The sequence below is a fragment of the Larus michahellis genome, chromosome 29 (genome assembly GCF_964199755.1).
Source record: "Larus michahellis chromosome 29, bLarMic1.1, whole genome shotgun sequence".
In the NCBI taxonomy this organism is placed as follows: Eukaryota; Metazoa; Chordata; class Aves; order Charadriiformes; family Laridae; genus Larus; species Larus michahellis.
This window is the reverse complement of record NC_133924.1, coordinates 51,292-67,601: the sequence shown is the minus strand read 5'-3', so window position 1 is coordinate 67,601 and position 16,310 is coordinate 51,292. Positions and strand designations below refer to the sequence as shown.

Genomic DNA, 16,310 nt, shown 5'->3' with positions numbered 1-16,310 from the left:
CAGGGATGGGGCATTGGCCACCTCTGAGGGCAACCTGGGCCAGGGGCGCACCCCCCTCACAGCAAAGAATTTCTGCCTCATATCCCATCTCAATCTCCCCTTTTTCCATTTAAATCCATTCCCCCTCGTCCCGTGGCTCCCCTCCCTGCTCCAGAGTCCCTCCCCAGCTTTCCCGGAGCCCCTTGAGGGACTGGAAGGGGCTCCAAGGTCTCCCCGGAGCCTTCTCTTCTCCAGGCTGAACCCCCCCAGCTCCCTCAGCCTACGTCGTAGAACCATGGAATGGTTTGGGTGGGAAGGGACCTTAAAGACCCCCCCAGTTCCACGGGCAGGGACAGCCCCCGCCAGCCCAGGTCGCTCCGAGCCCCGTCCAACCTGGCCTTGAACCCCTCCAGGGATGGGGCAGCCACAGCTTCTCTGGGCACCCTGGGCCAGGGGCTCACCCCCCTCACAGCCGAGGATTTCCAGGCTCTCCTCCAGCGATTTTTCACCTTTGAAAAAAAAAGATTTTTCAAAAATCTTTTCCCGTGCCCCAAAAATCCTCCCTCCGGCGTCTTCGGCCGTGGGTAGGAGACGGATGGTCATCTCCCACCCGCCCGGCGCCGCTCCCGGCCTTCAGCATCCCCCCCCCCACCGAAGAAAAAACCTCTCCATTTCGCTCCTCGCCGCGAGGGAAGGAACTCGATGCCCCACGAAGCCACGGCGGTTGGTTTTGGAGGTGATTAACGCCGTAGCTATTTGCTTCTTCCAGCGCATCGCAGGAAATGAAGCCGCGCGTTGACCCGTCTCGAAATTCGCCGCCGCCGTTTCCCTCCTTCCCCCTTTTTTTTAAGACGAGCAAATTCGACCTCTTTCTCCCCCGCCGGAAAAGGGCGACGAGTAATACTTATATACAGGGAAAACGCGGGGGAAAGGGCCGTGATTAAAATACATAAAGGAAAAACGAGGGGGAAAGGGCTAAGCTTAAAACTCACGCGAAGGGAAAAGGATGGAAGACGGGCCGTGGTTAAAAAATATAAAGGGAAAATTGGGGGGAAAAGGGTACGATTAAAACATATAAAGGGAAATGAGGGGAAAAGGGCCTTGATTAAAACTTATATAAGGGGAAAAGGATGAAAAAAGGACCGTGATTAAAACATATAAAGGGAAAACGAGGGGAAAAAGGGCTACGATTAAAACTTATATAAGGGAAAATGAGGGGGAAAGGGCTGTGATTCTCAGCACAGATTCCGGACCTTTTCTTTCCCTTCCTTCCGCAAAAATCCAACCCTTTGCTTTACATTTAAAAAAAAAAATAAAAAATTAAGAGTCCAGCCCCTTCTACCAGTGGGGTTTTGGAGGTGGGGGGAGGGGATGTCGGTTTGTGCCCCACGGAGACGGAAAAATAATTAAAGGAGGGAAGGGGGAAAAACGAAGCGCCCAACGTGGGGCTCGAACCCACGACCCTGAGATTAAGAGTCTCATGCTCTACCGACTGAGCTAGCCGGGCTGTTGGTGTATGGCTTCCCGTTGGTTAAAACGACTTCTGGGACCCGGGAATGGCGAAAGGTCCCCCAACGACCCGGGGCCGGGACCGGGAGCCCACAGGGACCCGCGGAACGGCCGCTCCCCGGCGGTGGGGGGGGAACGGAGAATAACCCGGTGCCGGGGCGGGGGGAAAGTGTGTTACGCAGAGAGAGGAAGGGGGGAACAAGGCGTTTGTAAGAGCGAAAAATGTTTGTGCGGAGGCGGGGGCTGAGGAAAAAAAAAAAAAAACACAAAATATGGGGGGAAAAGGAAAAACCAAGTGTTTCTGCCCGGTTTCGAACCGGGGACCTTTCGCGTGTGAGGCGAACGTGATAACCACTACACTACAGAAACGCCGTTGGTAGCTGTGGCCCTCCGCGGGGTCTACGGCTGCACAGGGGGCTCCGGTCGCGGGGGGCGGCGATGGCCGGACCCCTCCCGGGGGCTCCGCGGGTGCGGAAAACTCCGGTGGGGAGAGAAAAAAAAGAGATATAAGCGGGGACGAGTCAAAGTTTAATTGCCCGAGGCGGGGCTCGAACCCGTGATCCTGAGATTAAGCGGTCTATAGTCTACTATAGCCCGCCCCCTCAGGCCCCGCCCCTAAACTCCGCCTCGCCCCCCTTCCCCGAGACCTCCAAGAGCAACGAGGCTTCGGGGTAGACAAGCCCCGATGAGACCACAGAGACTACCGGGTCGCCGCGGCCTCTGTCACCGCCTCCCTCCGCGTCAACGAGGCGACGCCGTTCCCGTTAGAAGCGGGGGGTGGGGGGTAGAACGCAAGACGGGGTGGGGGAGGAATTCGACCCGGTCCGTTTCCGCCCAGCCGGTAACTTAGCAACCCGCCGCCGCCGCCTAGCGCGCCCGCTTCCGGTCAGGTGACGGTAAAGGGGCGGGGTTTACCGAGGGGAGGCCGGAAAGCGGAAGCGCCGCGGCGTTTCCCGTCTGTTGGCGGAGCTCGGCACCATAGAGAGGAGCGGCGGCGGGGGCGGGAGAAGGGATAGAGTGTCTCCTTTCCTCCCCCCACCCCACCTCCGGGCCCGGGCCGGTGACGGGGCAGCGGCCTAACGAGGGGCGGCAGCTCCGGGCCCGTTTGGGCTGAGGTTGGGGCCAGGCTCGGCGGAGGGGGAGCGGTGAGGCCTAGAGCCCGGCCCCGCTGTCCGGGGGGGGCTTGTTGTTTGGGCCTTAACCGGGGCCCGGTGAGGCCTTGGGGGTGTCGTGAGGTGGGGAGCGGGGCCAGGAGCGGCTGGGGGGGGGGGGCGGGTCAGGAACGGGGCCGGCGCCCGGTTTTGGGGGAACGAAAGTGGGGGTGAAGCGAGGGGTAGAGCAGCCGCCGGCCCTGGAGAGGGGGGGAGAAGGAAGGAGGGGGTGAGAGGGGGGAAAAAGTGGGGGTGAAAGAGGAAAAAGGGGGGCTAAAGGAGGAGAAGGGAGGGTGGAAGGGGAAAGAGAGGGGTGGAAGGGGAAAAAGCGGGGGTGGAGGGGAAAAGCGGGGGGGGTGAAAGAGAAAGCGACCCCCCAAGGCTTTGGTGGCCCCTGGGTGGGGACCGGCCACCCCTCCGGGTTCGAGCTGGTGCCCACCCCAGCGCAGGGAGCACCAGGGGCTGGAGGAAGAGGAGAATCGGCCCGTCCCACCCCCCCTTCCTCATGGCAGCCACAGCGGTTTTAGGGGATGGGGTCCCTTCGGGGGGCTCCGGCGGGCGGCTGAACCCGGTGGAGACGCTGCAGGAGGAGGCCATTTGCGCCATCTGCTTGGACTATTTCGTGGACCCCGTTTCCATCGGCTGCGGGCACAATTTCTGCCGCGTCTGCATCTCGCAGCTGTGGGGCGGCGAAGCCGAGTACGAGGTGGCCCCCGGGGCGGCGGCTGCGGCGGTGGTGGGCGACGGAGAGGTGGGGATGGGCGACGTGCTGGAAGAGGATCTGGAGGATGAGGAGGATGAGCTGGACGAGGATGAGCTGGATGTGGAGCAGGAGGAGGAGGAGGAGGAGGATGGCGGCGCGGAGGAGGAGGAAGAGGAGGAGGAGGAAGACGACATGTGGAGCGAGGAAGAAGATGACGGCAACCTGTGGGAAGACCCCGTGGAGGAGGACATGTGGGACGGTGGGGTCGGGGGAGAGCTTTACTTTGGGGACGAGGACTATGACGAGGACGTGATGGAGGAAGACGTGGAGGAAGAGGAGGAGGTGGAAGAGGAGGAAGAAGAGGTGCAGACGCCTCCTCCCCCTGTCCTGGCGGCGCGGCCTCGACGCCTCCAGACCTTCACCTGCCCTCAGTGCCGAAAAACCTTTTTCCAGAGGAATTTCCGCCCCAACCTGCAGCTGGCCAACATGGTGCAAATCATCCGCCAGCTTCACCCGCACCCCCAGCGCCTCGCGCCGCCCGCAGCCGGTCCCTCGGTTTCGGGGGCCGCCGCCGGGGTGCCAGGGGTCCTGGTGGCGGTGGGGGGTCAAGGGCCCCCCAATCTGTGCGAGAAGCACCAGGAACCCCTCAAACTCTTCTGCGAGGTGGACGAACAAGCCATTTGCGTGGTGTGCAGGGAGTCGCGGAGCCACAAGCATCACAGCGTCGTCCCTCTCGAGGAGGTGGTGCAGGATTATAAGGTACGAGGGTTCCGGGGTTGGGATTTTGGGGTGATTTGGAGGGGGTTTTTTTGGGGGGGGGGGGAGGGAGGAGAACTGGCGGCGCTGGCAGGAGCCGACGGCGCGGGTTGGGTCGTGCTGGCGGCGGGGAGACGGCATTGGGTGGTTGGAGACGCCGTACCGGTGGGTCTCGCCGGGCTGGTTGGGCGAGCGGAGAGGTTGCGGGGGGGGAACGGGACCCACAGACCGCGTGGGTTGGGGGCGCGGGAGGCCGGGAAGCCACAAAGGCGGCGGCTGGGTCGGTTTGGATGGGGAGGGAGGTTTGGGGACCAGGCGGTGACGGTGGCGAAGGCGAAAGCAGCCAGATCGGGGGCAAATCGCCCCACCGAGGAGCGGGTGAGCTCAGCTGGTCCCGCCGGGCTGGTTTGGGGTGAAAAACCCTCCTTCTAAAGCCTTTCCAGCCTCGCTCAGCTCAGGAAATACCTGCCTGAGGGTCTTCAGAGCCTGGCCCTGAATCCCCCGCGGCGGAGACCCTTCGTTAGGGGCTGTAACGAGGCGGCTTTGCTGTCTCGAAGGCGTCGCTTCCCACTCGGATGCGTCCGGGGACCCTGGAACGAAGCCGGGGACGGTGGTCGCTGGGCCCTTCAGGCCGCCGCTGCTTGTCCCGCCTCCCGTGGCTTCGGTTTCTCCATCGTGTCTTGATTTTGGGGGTCTTCTGGGAGAAAAGAGCGGGGGGTTGGGTTTTTTTGGTTCTTTTCATATCCCAAGGCGTCTTGGAGGAGCTGCTGCCGCACGTGGTTGCGTCTCACCTCGTCCTCCCAGCTCTGGCCGTGGCCGATGTGTCGGCAGCTGCCATCGGAGCCGGCGTTTTTTTGGAGCCCCTCGAGATATTTTTTTTGGGGGGGTGTTGGTAGCTGGGAGGAGGTTTGGGGAGAAGGGAAGGACGGCGACGGGGTGTCTTGTCCCCCCGTGGGGCTGTCGGAGCGTCTTGGCGCGGCTCAGTCCGTTTTCCCCTTCCCTTTTCCACGGCAGAGACGCAGCAGACAATCGAGGAGGCAGAAAAATGAATTTTTAAAGGGCTGAGCTGTTCGTGGGGGGCAGAGGGAGCGTCGGGGGGGGTGGGCAGCGAGGCAGAAGCGCTTGTTTTTTTGGAAACACCAAAGCTTATTCAGCGTAAAAAAACAAAACAAAAACCAGAAATCCCGACGGCTGAAGCGAGCGGTGGTTTCGTCATCGGTTTCAGCTGGTTTAGGGCCAGGGCCGCTACCGAAAGGCGGAAGGAAAGTGGTCCGAAATCCAGGCGGGAGGCTGAGTTCTCAGCCCTGCCACGGAATCGGGGACAGAAGGAGGCAATTCCCTGAGCCGGGGGTGCCTGAGGCGCTTCTCTCTCCCTCAGAACAAACTCCAGAGCCACCTGGAGCCGCTGAAGAAGAAGCTGGATGCCGTCCTGAAGCAGAAATCCAACGAGGAGGAGAGAATCACGGAGCTGAGGGTAAGAGCCGGGGGGATCCTACGCACCATTCCTTTCCCCGTTTCTCCCCCCCCGTCACCCCGCCAAAAAAATAATCAGCCCCCGGCGAAGGAGGGCGCTGAAATGCGGTTTTCTTGGCCCGAAATCCCCGAGGGGGGGTGAGTGGGGAAGCGTTTCCCCCCCTCCGCCTTGCGGATTTGGGGCGTTGGGGTCCCTGTGCCGCGATCGTTAAGGGCCGGAAGCCGCTTCCCTGCTGAATTCGGGCTTAATTAAGGGGGTTTCGTGCCTGAACGTCCCGTGGGGATCGGTAGAGAGCGAGCCGATACCCGCCGCTGGAGCTGAGGATGCTTTTCCTGCCTTTCCCCCGGCTCCGCAGGACAAGATGAAGCTGGAGATCAAGGAATTCGAGTCGGATTTCGAGGTGCTGCACCAGTTCCTCATCGGGGAGCAGGTCCTGCTCTTGCACCAGCTGGAGGAACGCTACGAGAGCTTGTTGGCCCGCCAGAGCAGCAACGTCAGCCAGCTGGAGGAGCAGAGCGCGGCCCTCAGCCGGCTCATCGCCGAGGCGGAGGACAAGAGCAAACAGGACGGGCTGCAGCTCCTCAAGGTCCTCTTCCTTCCTTCCCCCCCTTTTTCCGCGGGGGGAAGAGGGGAAAAATCGCCCTCGGGGGTAACCCGGGAGGAGGGCAGAGCCGGGCGAGGCCTCTCCTCGATATTTTGGAACTTTTCCCAAAGTAAATCCGGCCGATTCACGGCCACCTCCGGACCGTGAACCCTCCTCCCACACCCCCACCCCCCCCGACTCATCCGTAGGGACTCCGGCCCCGCTTTATGGCGAGGAGATAACGACGGGCGGCGGAAATTAAAGGGAGCTGCCCAGAAGGAAGCGGAATTTGCTCCAAAAAGGGGTTTTTCCTCATGAGAAAATCTTTCCCGGTGGCTCACCCGTCCCCGCCGTCAGGGATCCCACGGGACCACGGAAGGGGCTGGGGGTGGGCGGGGGAAAGTGGGATTTTTTCCAAGGTATTAGAGGGAAAAGCCTCCGCCGAGGGGTGAATCCGTCTCTCGGCGGGATATTCCCATCGCCTGACCGCGGGAGGGGACTCCTGCTGCCCCGGGGTGGGGGGGCTGTTGGCTCGTTAAGGGATTAAACGTGATTTAAGCCGTTAAGATTTAACGTGAGCCACGTTGGGATCGGGCCTCGGCCCCCCCCAACCCACCCCCCCCCCTAATCTTTTCTTTCTCTTTCTCCCCGCGCAGGACATCAAAGGCACCTTTATCAGGTCGGTGACTTTCCGTTTGGCATCTTCTCGCTGTAAATAGCGGGGGGTTTGGGGGGGGGAAAAACAAAAAAAAACCCCAAAAACCAACCCATGAGTTTTGTTTTAAACTCGTGCGTTGGGCGCTTTTTGGGCTGGGGTTGGGTAACGCCGGGGGTCGGGGGCAAAGCTCGGTTACGGCCGGCGTCAAAATTAACGTGACGGAAATTCCTCCCCCGCTGGCGCGGCTGGGGTAGAAGTGGGATTTTTGAGGGGGGGGGGGTGACGAGGGGCGTGCGGAAGAGTTTAAAAACAGCCGGGAAGAGATTTCGGAATTCACCGCGGAGGCAGCCGCCGCTTGGGAGCGGAGCTGGGCGCCCCCGAGGGTGAACCTGAAGGGATTGGGGGGTTTTTATTTTTCTCCCCCATTTTTAAATCGGGGAGGGGCGGGGGGGGGGGTAACGGGGCCGTGTGGGAGCCAGGATTTCGGCTGCCCGGGCTGGGTGGGGATCGCCGGCCGTACCAGCGTAACCAGTTTGGCCGATCTCTGCCCCCTCCCCGCCCCGGCCCCGTGGCTTTTCTGGCTTCTGGTCTCTCCTCACTGAATCCTCCTGGTTTGTTTGTTTGGGTTTTGTTTTTTTTTTTTGTTTTGTTTTTTTTTTTTTTGTGTTTTTTCTCCCCCGAAAGATGCGAAAACATCAAATTCCAGGAGCCCGAGATGGTGCCGGTGGACGTGGGGAAAAAATACCGCAACTATTTTCTGCAGGACGTGGTGATGAGGAAGATGGAGAAAGTCTTCAGTAAAGTCCCTCAAGGTGAGCGGAATCGGGGGCTGCTGCCCCTGGAGCTTCTCCGCGAGGTCTTGGGGTCGGATTCGGATCCTTTTCCCCCTTCCCGGGGTGGGATCTCTCGTGTCTCCCCAGCTCGGGGCGGGGAGGGTTCCTCTCCGGATCTGCCCTTCCCAGATTTCGCACCCCCTTTTTTCTGCCGGTCCTTGGGAGAGGAAACGTGGGGGGGTTAAAGGGGTCGGGGGAGGAAATTGGGGGTTTAAAGCAGTGGTGAGAGAGAATTTGGGGGGTAAAGGGGCGTAAAGAGGAAACTTGGGGGGGTTAAAGGGGTTGGGGGAGGAAATTGGGGGTTTAAAGCAGTGGTGAGAGAAAATTTGGGGGGGTAAAGGGGCGTAAAGAGGAAACTTGGAGGGGTTAAAGGGGTCGGGGGAGGAAATTGGGGGTGAAAGGAGTTAAATCTGGGGCGTTAAAGGAGCTGAAAGAAGGAATTTGGGGGTGAAAGGAGTTAAATTGGGGGGTGAGAGGAGTTGAGGGAAGAGATTGGGGGGTGGGGGACGGCAAATGGCGCTGAGAGGAGACATTTGGGGGGGGGGTTTAAAGCGGTTTAACGCCGTCCAGGCCCACACCGCAGCACGCAGGCGGGTGGGGATGCGGGGAACTAAAAACGAGGTGAAAAACCTCAGGGTTGGGATCTACCCCCTAAAAATCCTTGGGCTTTTTTCCCCCCCCCCCGCCCCGCCTCGTCCCAGCCGACGTCACCCTGGACCCCGACACGGCCCACCCCCGCCTGAGCCTCTCCCTGGACCGTCGCAGCGTCAAACTGGGCGAACGGCGGCAGGATTTACCGGACAACCCCAAGCGTTTCGATTCGGATTACTGCGTCCTGGGCTCCCAAGGTTTCACGGCCGGCCGGCACTACTGGGAGGTGGAGGTGGGGGGGCGGCGAGGTTGGGCGGTGGGGGCGGCCCGCGAGACGGCTCGCCGTAAAGAAAAAACCACGGGGCCTCACCAAAAACGGGAAATCTGGTGCGTGGGCACCAACGGGAAGAAGTACCAGGCGTTGACGGCCACCGAACAGACGTCGCTGTCGCCCAGCGAAAGGCCCCGGCGCTTCGGCGTCTACCTGGACTACGAGCGGGGCCAGCTCTGCTTCTACAACGCCGAGAGCATGACCCACATCCACACCTTCAACGCCTCCTTCCACGAGCGCATCTTCCCTTTTTTTCGCGTTTTAGCCAAGGGCACCCGCATCAAAATCTGTGCCTGAGCCGGCGCCGGATCCGGGATCCGGCCTCGCGCGCGGCCGCGCTCTTTCCTTCCCACCCCGCCCCCCGCCTTCGGAATCCCGTTTCGGGATCCAACGCTGCACTTGTCGTCTTCTTGCTTGCTCACAAAGACCTTCCATCGGCTCCTCGGCGGGATCTCGCCGCCCGCCCCGAGCTGCTTTTGTTTGGAATCGGGAAGGAGCCGCCTGGGAAGGTGGTTTTCACTCGGGTTCTTGCTCCTCTCTCCCTTTCCCCCACGTCAACGCCTAAATTTTCCAGCGCGTTCTCCACCCCTGTTGAGTTTTTGAGGAGCGTCTCGGTTGTCTTCTGCGGGGGCGGGGGGGGGCGGTGGTGCGTATGTTGAGGAGCAAACGCTCTTGGCTTGCAATTCCATTGGTTTTCCAAAAAATATTGGGAAGGATCTGCCCCGGAAGGTGGTTTTCGCTTGGGTTCTTGCTCCTCACTCCCTTTTCCTCAAGCCAACGCCTAAATTTTCCAGCGCGTTCTCCGCTTGTGTGGAGTTTCGAGGAGCGTCTTGGCTCCCTTCAGAAGCTCCCGGGGAGGGGGGGAGATCCGTACGTCGAGGAGCAAACGCTCTTGGCTTCTTGAAATTCCATCCTCTTGCCAAAAAATATTGGGAAGGATCCGCCCCGGAAGGTGGTTTTCACTTGGGTTGAGTTTTGAGGTGCATCTCGGCTCCCTTCGGAAGCTCCTGGAAAGGGAGATCCCAACGCTGAGGAGAAAAATCCTCTTCGCTTCTCGAAATTCCATCGTTTTTCCAAGAAAAGTCCTCGGTTTTCATATCCCGGTTGCGCCGAGGTGCCTGGATTTCTTGGGATTCGCTGTCTGAGCATCGCCAGCCCCCAGCTGGCGTTTGGGCCCGGAGTCGAACCCGCTTCACCCTTCCATCGTCTCCTTCCCAGGCTGGGGGGGGGGTTCCGGGTTCCAATTTCCTTTAAACCTCCCCAAAATCCTTTCGGAACCATTTTTTTGTGGGTCTGGCACTTTATTCAGGGCCGAGGAGGGTGCAAGGAGCCGGTTTTCTCCTCCGGCGCCGGCGCGTTTCCAGCCGCGGAGGGAAGAACCGCCCTCGCCCTCCTTCCCCTGGCGGCCTGAGCTCTCCGAGCTGGGGAATATTTATTTTCTTTTCCCCTTTTTTCGGTCTTTTTTCCCCCCCGAATTTCCAGCTGACTCCCGTCCCACTCGAGAGACTCTGACCGCGCCCGTTGTCGTTTATTCTTTTTTTTTTTTTTTCCGTTGGTGGATTGGTATTATTTTATTTTTATTTTTTGTTTCTCCTGTTGGCATTACAGAGCTAGTTCAAAATATTTTTGGCTAAAATGAGAATTAAATGGAGATTTAGTTTTATGAAATGGCAAGAAAATAATAATAATAATAATAATAAAGATTAAGGTTGTAAACCCGAGTCTCTGGTTTATTGAGATGCCGGCGGAGGTTTCGGAGCCGGGAGCTGGTTTTTGAACGAATCCGGCTCAAATTGGGCACCGGGATCGGGATCCCCTGGATGTGTTTTACATCTCCCCTCGTTAAATCCTGCTTTAATTCCTCCTAACGAGCTTAGGTCAGGCCCAGAGCCACGTGTCCCACTTGCTTTTATCCGCCTAAACGGATCTCGGCCGCGTCCGAGGGCCAAACCGGCGTCGCCGAGGGACCGAAGTCCCCTCCAGCTCGGGGACACGGGTGGCTTCGGGCTCTGCCAGCCAGCAAAAACCGGGAAAAGTCCCAAACGTGCGAGAAACGGCGCTTTTTCTGCGCAGACTCGGTGCCCGGGGGGCTGCTGGGCGAAGCTGCGCGTGAAAACCCCTCCTTGGTTAACGACGGCTCTGAAAAGGCCGCGGGCGCCGCTGCTGCTGCTCGAGTTTATCGACTCCGGGGGGTTTGGGTTTTTTCTAGGAGTTGTGTTAAATTTCCCAGGTTTTTCGCCGCGTGGGAGGAGAAACCCGGAGCCCCTCGTCAGCCAGACGGCCGGAGATCTTCCGCGTCCCACCCCGCCGCCTGCCCTCACGTAACTATTTCCCTCCCGCTGTTATTTTTCCGCATTTCGGTTTTTAACGCGTCAAAGTCGTGCCGGTCGCCCCCGCCGAGCCCCGTCCCTCCACCACGTCCCCCACCTCCGAGGCGCTGGGACAACGCTCCCTCGGGGACGGCGGGGTTTTTTTGCCTTTCCAGGTTCCCGATCTGCGTCCAGGCGGAGCAAAGCTCCGACCCCGGATCTTCCGTGAACCTCCAGGCTGGGGGATGACCCACCGGTGGCCGGGAGCTGGATAGAGAGCTCTTTTTATTGATTATTATTTTTTTTTTGTACACAAAAATGATGTTTTTTTTCGCTACCGCGTCCTCATCTGGTCCCGATGGTGACTTGCCACACCCGGACGAGGTTATCCGTGTAGCCGGCAAACAGCGTCTGCGGAGAGAAACGGAGGTGGGTGGCGGGAAGGGACAGACGGCCACCAAGGGGGGACCTCGGGACACGGGGACGAGGGACTGCCGTCCTCGGAGGGCGAATCCCAGAGCGGAGAGGGAGCGGGATCAGCCCCAGGTGTCGGGGGGATAAGGGGGAAGAGCCAGAAAGGAAAGGGAGGGGACCCCAAGGAAGGGAGGGAGGAAGAAGAGGACCCCGAGGAAGGAAGGAAGGGACCCCGAGGAAGGACGGGACGAAGGAAGGAAGGGACCCGTGGAAGGGAGGGGACCCCAAGGAAGGAATAGAGGAAAAAGGGGACCCCGAGGAAGGGAGGGGACCCCGAGGAAGGGAGGAACGGACCCCGAGGAAGGATGGGACGGAGGAAGGAAGGGAGGAAGGAAGGGACCCACGGAAGGGAGGGGACCCCGAGGAAGGAAGGGACCCCGAGGAAGGAAGGAACGGACCCCAAGGAAGGATGGGACGGAGGAAGGAAGGGACCCCGAGGAAGGGAGGGAGGAAGAAGGGGACCCCACGGAAGGGACCCCGAGGAAGGAAGGAAGGGACGGGACCCACGGAAGTTCTTGCCCTTGCTGGCAGAGATGGCTCCAGGAGCGAAGCACAAGCATCCCCGCGCTCCGAGAGCAGCAGGAGGGTCCCCAAAATCCTCCTCCTCCTCCTCCTCCTCCTCCTCCTCCTCCTCCTCCTCCCCGCCAGGGCTGGGATGCCGGCAGAGGGAGAAGGGGCTGGGTTTTTACCTGCCCATCTGCGGACCAGGCCAGGGAAGTGCACTGGGGCGGCTCAGCTTTGCTGCTGGTGCTGATCACCTCCTGCTTCAGCTCGTCCACGATGATTTTGCCTTCCAGGTCCTGCAGGAGAAAAGAAGAACGTGAAGGCACGAGGCGGGTCCCGCGAGGAGACTCCCCCCACCGAATCCAACCCGACTCCAGAACGTCGCGAGGGAGCAGAGGATCGCTCAGAAACAGCCTCTGGATTTCCGCACGGATGCAGTCAGATGGCATCACAGTGTTTCATCACGGCGTGGTGGGCCCGTCCCCCGGCCACCGCAACCCTCCTCGGCCAGGGGACAAGGACACGGGCACCGGTCGCTGCTGCGTGACCCACCCCGGTGGGGACGCTCCTCCAGGAGAGCTCCTTCCCCGAGATCCGCGATCCACAGCGAGGATCTCGCCCGGGAAGGGGTCTCCAAACCCGGCACCACCCAGAAGCTAAAGGAACTGGGTCTTCTGGAGGAACCCCGCCCAGATGGGGACAAAGAGGGGCCGGGGCCCGAGCGGTGACATACCCAGATCTTGATGCTGGGTCCGGTGGCAGCACAGAGCCAGTAGCGGTTGGGGCTGAAGCACAAGGCGTTGATGATGTCTCCTCCGTCCAAGGTGTAGAGGTGTTTGCCTTCGTTCAGGTCCCACAGCATGGCCTGGCCGTCCTGGGGGGCCGGAGATTGGAGTCAGCGCAAAACCCAACGCTCGTCACCCCCCGAGGGGAGGCCCTCGTCCACTCCAACCATGGTCAAGCCAGAGAACTTTGCCCCAAGCCAGCGCGGATGCGGAAAAATTAAAGGACACAGCGAGAAAATTCCAAGACAACCCATCGAGGGCTGAAACTGAAGAGCTAAAGAAGGTCCCTGGAGTTGGGGGAGCATCTTTGTGGTCTTCCCTCCGAGGACCATCGAGTCCAGCCAGACCTTTGGGACGTTAACACCCTACTCGAGCCGCGACGGGAGACGCGGAGCCCACTTTCAGCGTGGTGGACGCCAAAACCGGCTGGACTGGCTGGTAGGACGCCAAAATCTCGTCTGGGGGCCTCGGCCTCCCCGGCCGTCACGCGTACCTTGCCACCGGAGGCGCAGAGGGAGCCGTCGGGGGAGACGGTGACCGTGTTCAGGTAGCCCGTGTGCCCGATGTGGTTCGTCTTCAGCTTGCAGTTAGCCAAATTCCAGACCTGGACGGGGGAAAAACACGGGGAAAAAAAAAAAAAAAGGGGGTTAAACGCTGCTGCTGCACCCCAAATCTGGGGATTTTTCTGGGGGGAAAAACCCATCCCCGGAGCGCTCTGGCTGCTCCAAGGAGCCGATTCCCACCTCACCTTCACCAGTTTGTCCCAGCCGCAGGAGACGATGATGGGGTTGCTGCTGTTGGGGGAGAAGCGCACGCACGAGACCCATTCCGAGTGACTCTCGTCCTGGGGAAGAGGAACGACGCCGGGTTCAAGGCGAGAAAAAGCGACCGGGTCTTCCCCACCCCGTCCACGGGGAGCTGCAAGATCGGATCTGCCGCATCCCGTTGTTCCGGAGCTTTTCCAGGTCTCCCTTCCTCATCCTCCGTCCCTCAGAATTGCAGGACTTGTCCTCAAACCCTCCCCGGGGAGAGGTCAGCAAGGAAAAATCTCGCTTCTAATCATTAGGACGGGGCTCGGAGACTTGGATTTCTCCCTCAAAAGTGGTGGGATCGGACCTAAAACCAAGTCCACGGAGGTTCTTTCACGCGGAGGCGGGATGCAGGAGCCCACCGCCCCCGGCTCACCTGCACCGTGTACTTGCAGACGCCCAAAGTGTTCCAGAGTTTGATGGTTTTGTCCCTGGAGCCCGAAACGATCTGGCGGTTGTCGGAAGAAAAAGCCACGCTCAGGACGTCCTTGGTGTGGCCCACGAAGCGCCGGGTGGTGGTGCCGCTGCGGGGAGACACCGGGGGATCTGGGATATGAACTCCGCCAAGGAGGGGGAAAATCCAAGTATTTTGGGGGGAAAATCCAAGTATTTTGGGGGGGAAAAAGCAGCACGGAGCGGTCTACAAAAGGGTAAGGCGTGACGGTTCCCTTGCTCCTCCCAAAGGAGGACTTTGGAGAAGGATTTAGGGCATCGGGATGAATTTGGCCCGTGTGCGCATCTGGTTCTCCCGACCCTCCTCTTCTGGTTGTACCAATTCAGCCCAAAATGACCCCAAAAGAACGGCCTGAGCCCCCCCCAGCTGCTTCTCTCCCCTCATAATTGCAGGACGTCGTCTTCAGACCCCGGAGGATCAGCAGACTTTGCGTCGGGTCTAATCATCGGGAGAGGGAGCGGAGGAAAAAGCAGCAAAACACCCCCAGTTCCCGCCTCAAAATTCCCTCCCAGCGAAAAACGGGGCACCGGCCAACGGAGAACAGCCCCCCGCTGGGATTTCTCTTCCCACCCAAGAGCAAATCTCGGATGTCGAGGTGCGTTGGTGACTTCGGCCCCTCTCCCAGCACCCAAAGGACGCAGGGAGAGACGCCCCCCCCCACACCCAAAGCCCCCCTCGGTGGCCCCACGGCTCACGTGGTGAGGTCCCAAAGGCGCAAGGTGCCATCCCAGGAACCCGAGAGGGCGAACTGCCCGTCGGAGGAGATGACCACGTCGCTAACGAAGTGGGAGTGACCCCGCAGAGCTCGTTGGGGGATCCCGTAATTAGTCTCGTCCCGGGTCAGCTTCCACATGATGATGGTTTTATCTGGAGGGGGGAAGAGGAGAGATAAGGTTGGGGGGGGGGGGGGGGGTGTCACCTCGGGGGCCGCAGCCCGGCCTTCTCCTCCCCCAAAGAAAATGGGGTGAAAAAGCCAGGTCTCTGCTCCTCTGCAGCCTCCTGCCTCCTCTCCCCTCCTCTTCCTCCCACCTCTGCCCCAGCCCCAGCCCGGACGGCCCTAAGGGGGGGGCTCCAGCCTGTCCCCCCATCCCTAGGCCCATGGTGTCCCCTCACAGGCCCGCTGGATCCCTGAAACTCCCCAATTATGGGCTCCCTCTCTCCTCCCGAGCCCCGCGGCCTTCCCTGCCCCCCTGGGGCCATGCTGTCCCCTCGTCCCCTCTCCCCTTGATGGTCTCCCCCTCCTCCTCTCTCCTCCCGAGCCCCACGGCCTTCCCTGCCCCCCTGGGGCCATGCTGTCCCCTCGTCCCCTCTCCCCTTGATGGTCTCCCCCTCCTCCTCTCTCCTCCCGAGCCCCAGGACCCTCCCTGCCCCTCTCCCCTCTGGGTCACAGCCTCCCCTCACCCCTTCTCCCCCGATGGGTCTCCCTTTCCCCCTTCAGATGGTCTCCCTCGACCCTCTCCCCCCCCCATAGCCTCCCCCGACCCCCCCTTCACCTTCCGATGGTCTCCCCCGACCCTCTCCCCCCTCCCCCCTCCCCGGGGCGATGGTCTCCCCTTGACACCCCACCCCGCGATGGTCTCTCCCAACCCCCCTCCCCTTTCAGATGGTCTCTCCCGACCCTCTCTCCCCCCCCCACTCCCCCTCCCCGGGGCGACGGTCTCTCCCTGACCCCCCCTTTCCCCTCCCGATGGTCTCTCCCCTCCCGGGCGCGGCCCTCACCGCGCGAGGCGGAGAGGATCATGTCCGGGAACTGCGGGGTGGTGGCGATCTGGGTCACCCAGCCGTTGTGGCCCTTTAGGGTGCCCCGCAGGGTCATCTGCTCCGTCATGGCGGCGGCGGGGTGGGAGGATGGCGGCGGATTCCACGGAGGCGGCGGCCCGGTCCCCTCCGGCCGCACACAGCGGCAGCCGGCGCGGGCAGAGAAAGAGGCCGGGGCGGTTTCCGGCGGAAGCGGAAATAGCGTCCGGGGGTGGTGCTGTACGGCAACATGGCGGCGCGCAGGGGGAGGCTGTACGGCAGCATGGCGGCGCGCAGGAGGGAGCTGTACGGAAAGAGGATGGGGGTGAGCGTTGGTAATGAGGGGGCGTAGGGAGAGTTCGGGGGGGGGGGTCCTGGGGGACAGGGAGGGCCCTGCGGGGCTGGTAGGGGGGTTTGTGGGGGACAAGGAGGGCGCTGGGGGGCCGGTGGTGGGGTCTTGGGGGACAGGGAGGGTCCTGGGGGGACAGGAGGGGCTGTGTGGGGGTTATGGGGGACATTGGGGGGGGTTGTGAGGGACAAGGAGGGTCCTGGGACCTGGTGGGAGCGTTTGGGGGGGACAGGGAGGGTCCTAGGGAGTTGGAGGGGACAGGGGAGGGCTTTGGGGGGCTGGTGGGGGGGTCTTGGGGGACAGGGTGAGTCCTGGGGGGGT

General features: G+C 61.2%; 2 protein-coding genes and 2 non-coding genes across 4 annotated transcripts; 1 reads left to right on the top strand and 3 right to left on the bottom strand.

Annotated features, from left to right (window-relative positions):
• Positions 1 to 1,413: 1,413 nt before the first annotated feature.
• TRNAK-CUU (transfer RNA lysine (anticodon CUU)) lies at positions 1,414 to 1,486 on the bottom strand. The gene has a single exon. It is a non-coding gene; the product is annotated as a tRNA-Lys (tRNA).
• Positions 1,487 to 1,784: 298 nt separating this feature from the next.
• TRNAV-CAC (transfer RNA valine (anticodon CAC)) lies at positions 1,785 to 1,857 on the bottom strand. Its single transcript has one exon. It is a non-coding gene; the product is annotated as a tRNA-Val (tRNA).
• Positions 1,858 to 2,989: 1,132 nt separating this feature from the next.
• On the top strand, positions 2,990 to 10,284 carry TRIM41 (tripartite motif containing 41). The gene is made up of 6 exons (XM_074567634.1): positions 2,990 to 4,101; positions 5,477 to 5,572; positions 5,928 to 6,158; positions 6,812 to 6,834; positions 7,498 to 7,625; positions 8,348 to 10,284. Exons 1-6 carry the CDS (start codon positions 3,145 to 3,147, stop codon positions 8,863 to 8,865), a joined length of 1,953 nt encoding a protein of 650 aa, XP_074423735.1. The 5' UTR covers positions 2,990 to 3,144; the 3' UTR covers positions 8,866 to 10,284.
• An 861-nt stretch (positions 10,285 to 11,145) lies between these two features.
• On the bottom strand, positions 11,146 to 15,859 carry RACK1 (receptor for activated C kinase 1). The gene is made up of 8 exons (XM_074567842.1): positions 15,623 to 15,859; positions 14,599 to 14,770; positions 13,826 to 13,973; positions 13,389 to 13,484; positions 13,134 to 13,244; positions 12,589 to 12,729; positions 12,041 to 12,151; positions 11,146 to 11,288 (listed from the first exon to the last, which is right to left on the bottom strand). The coding sequence occupies exons 1-8, from the start codon at positions 15,729 to 15,731 to the stop codon at positions 11,223 to 11,225; spliced, it is 954 nt and encodes a 317-aa protein (XP_074423943.1). The 5' UTR covers positions 15,732 to 15,859; the 3' UTR covers positions 11,146 to 11,222.
• Between the last annotated feature and the right edge of the window lie 451 nt (positions 15,860 to 16,310).

Excerpts from the sequence above, each read along its gene's own strand:
- TRIM41 (XM_074567634.1), top strand. The coding sequence starts at position 3,145 with ATGGCAGCCACAGCGGTTTTAGGGGATGGGGTCCCTTCGGGGGGCTCC. Across the intron at positions 5,573-5,927 it reads AGAGAATCACGGAGCTGAGG|GACAAGATGAAGCTGGAGAT; the intron begins GTAAGAGCCGGG and ends CCGGCTCCGCAG. Across the intron at positions 6,159-6,811 it reads ACGGGCTGCAGCTCCTCAAG|GACATCAAAGGCACCTTTAT; the intron begins GTCCTCTTCCTT and ends CTCCCCGCGCAG.
- RACK1 (XM_074567842.1), bottom strand. The coding sequence starts at position 15,731 with ATGACGGAGCAGATGACCCTGCGGGGCACCCTAAAGGGCCACAACGGC. Across the intron at positions 14,771-15,622 it reads GATCCTCTCCGCCTCGCGCG|ATAAAACCATCATCATGTGG; the intron begins GTGAGGGCCGCG and ends TCCCCCCTCCAG. Across the intron at positions 13,485-13,825 it reads TCTGCAAGTACACGGTGCAG|GACGAGAGTCACTCGGAATG; the intron begins GTGAGCCGGGGG and ends CCTCTTCCCCAG.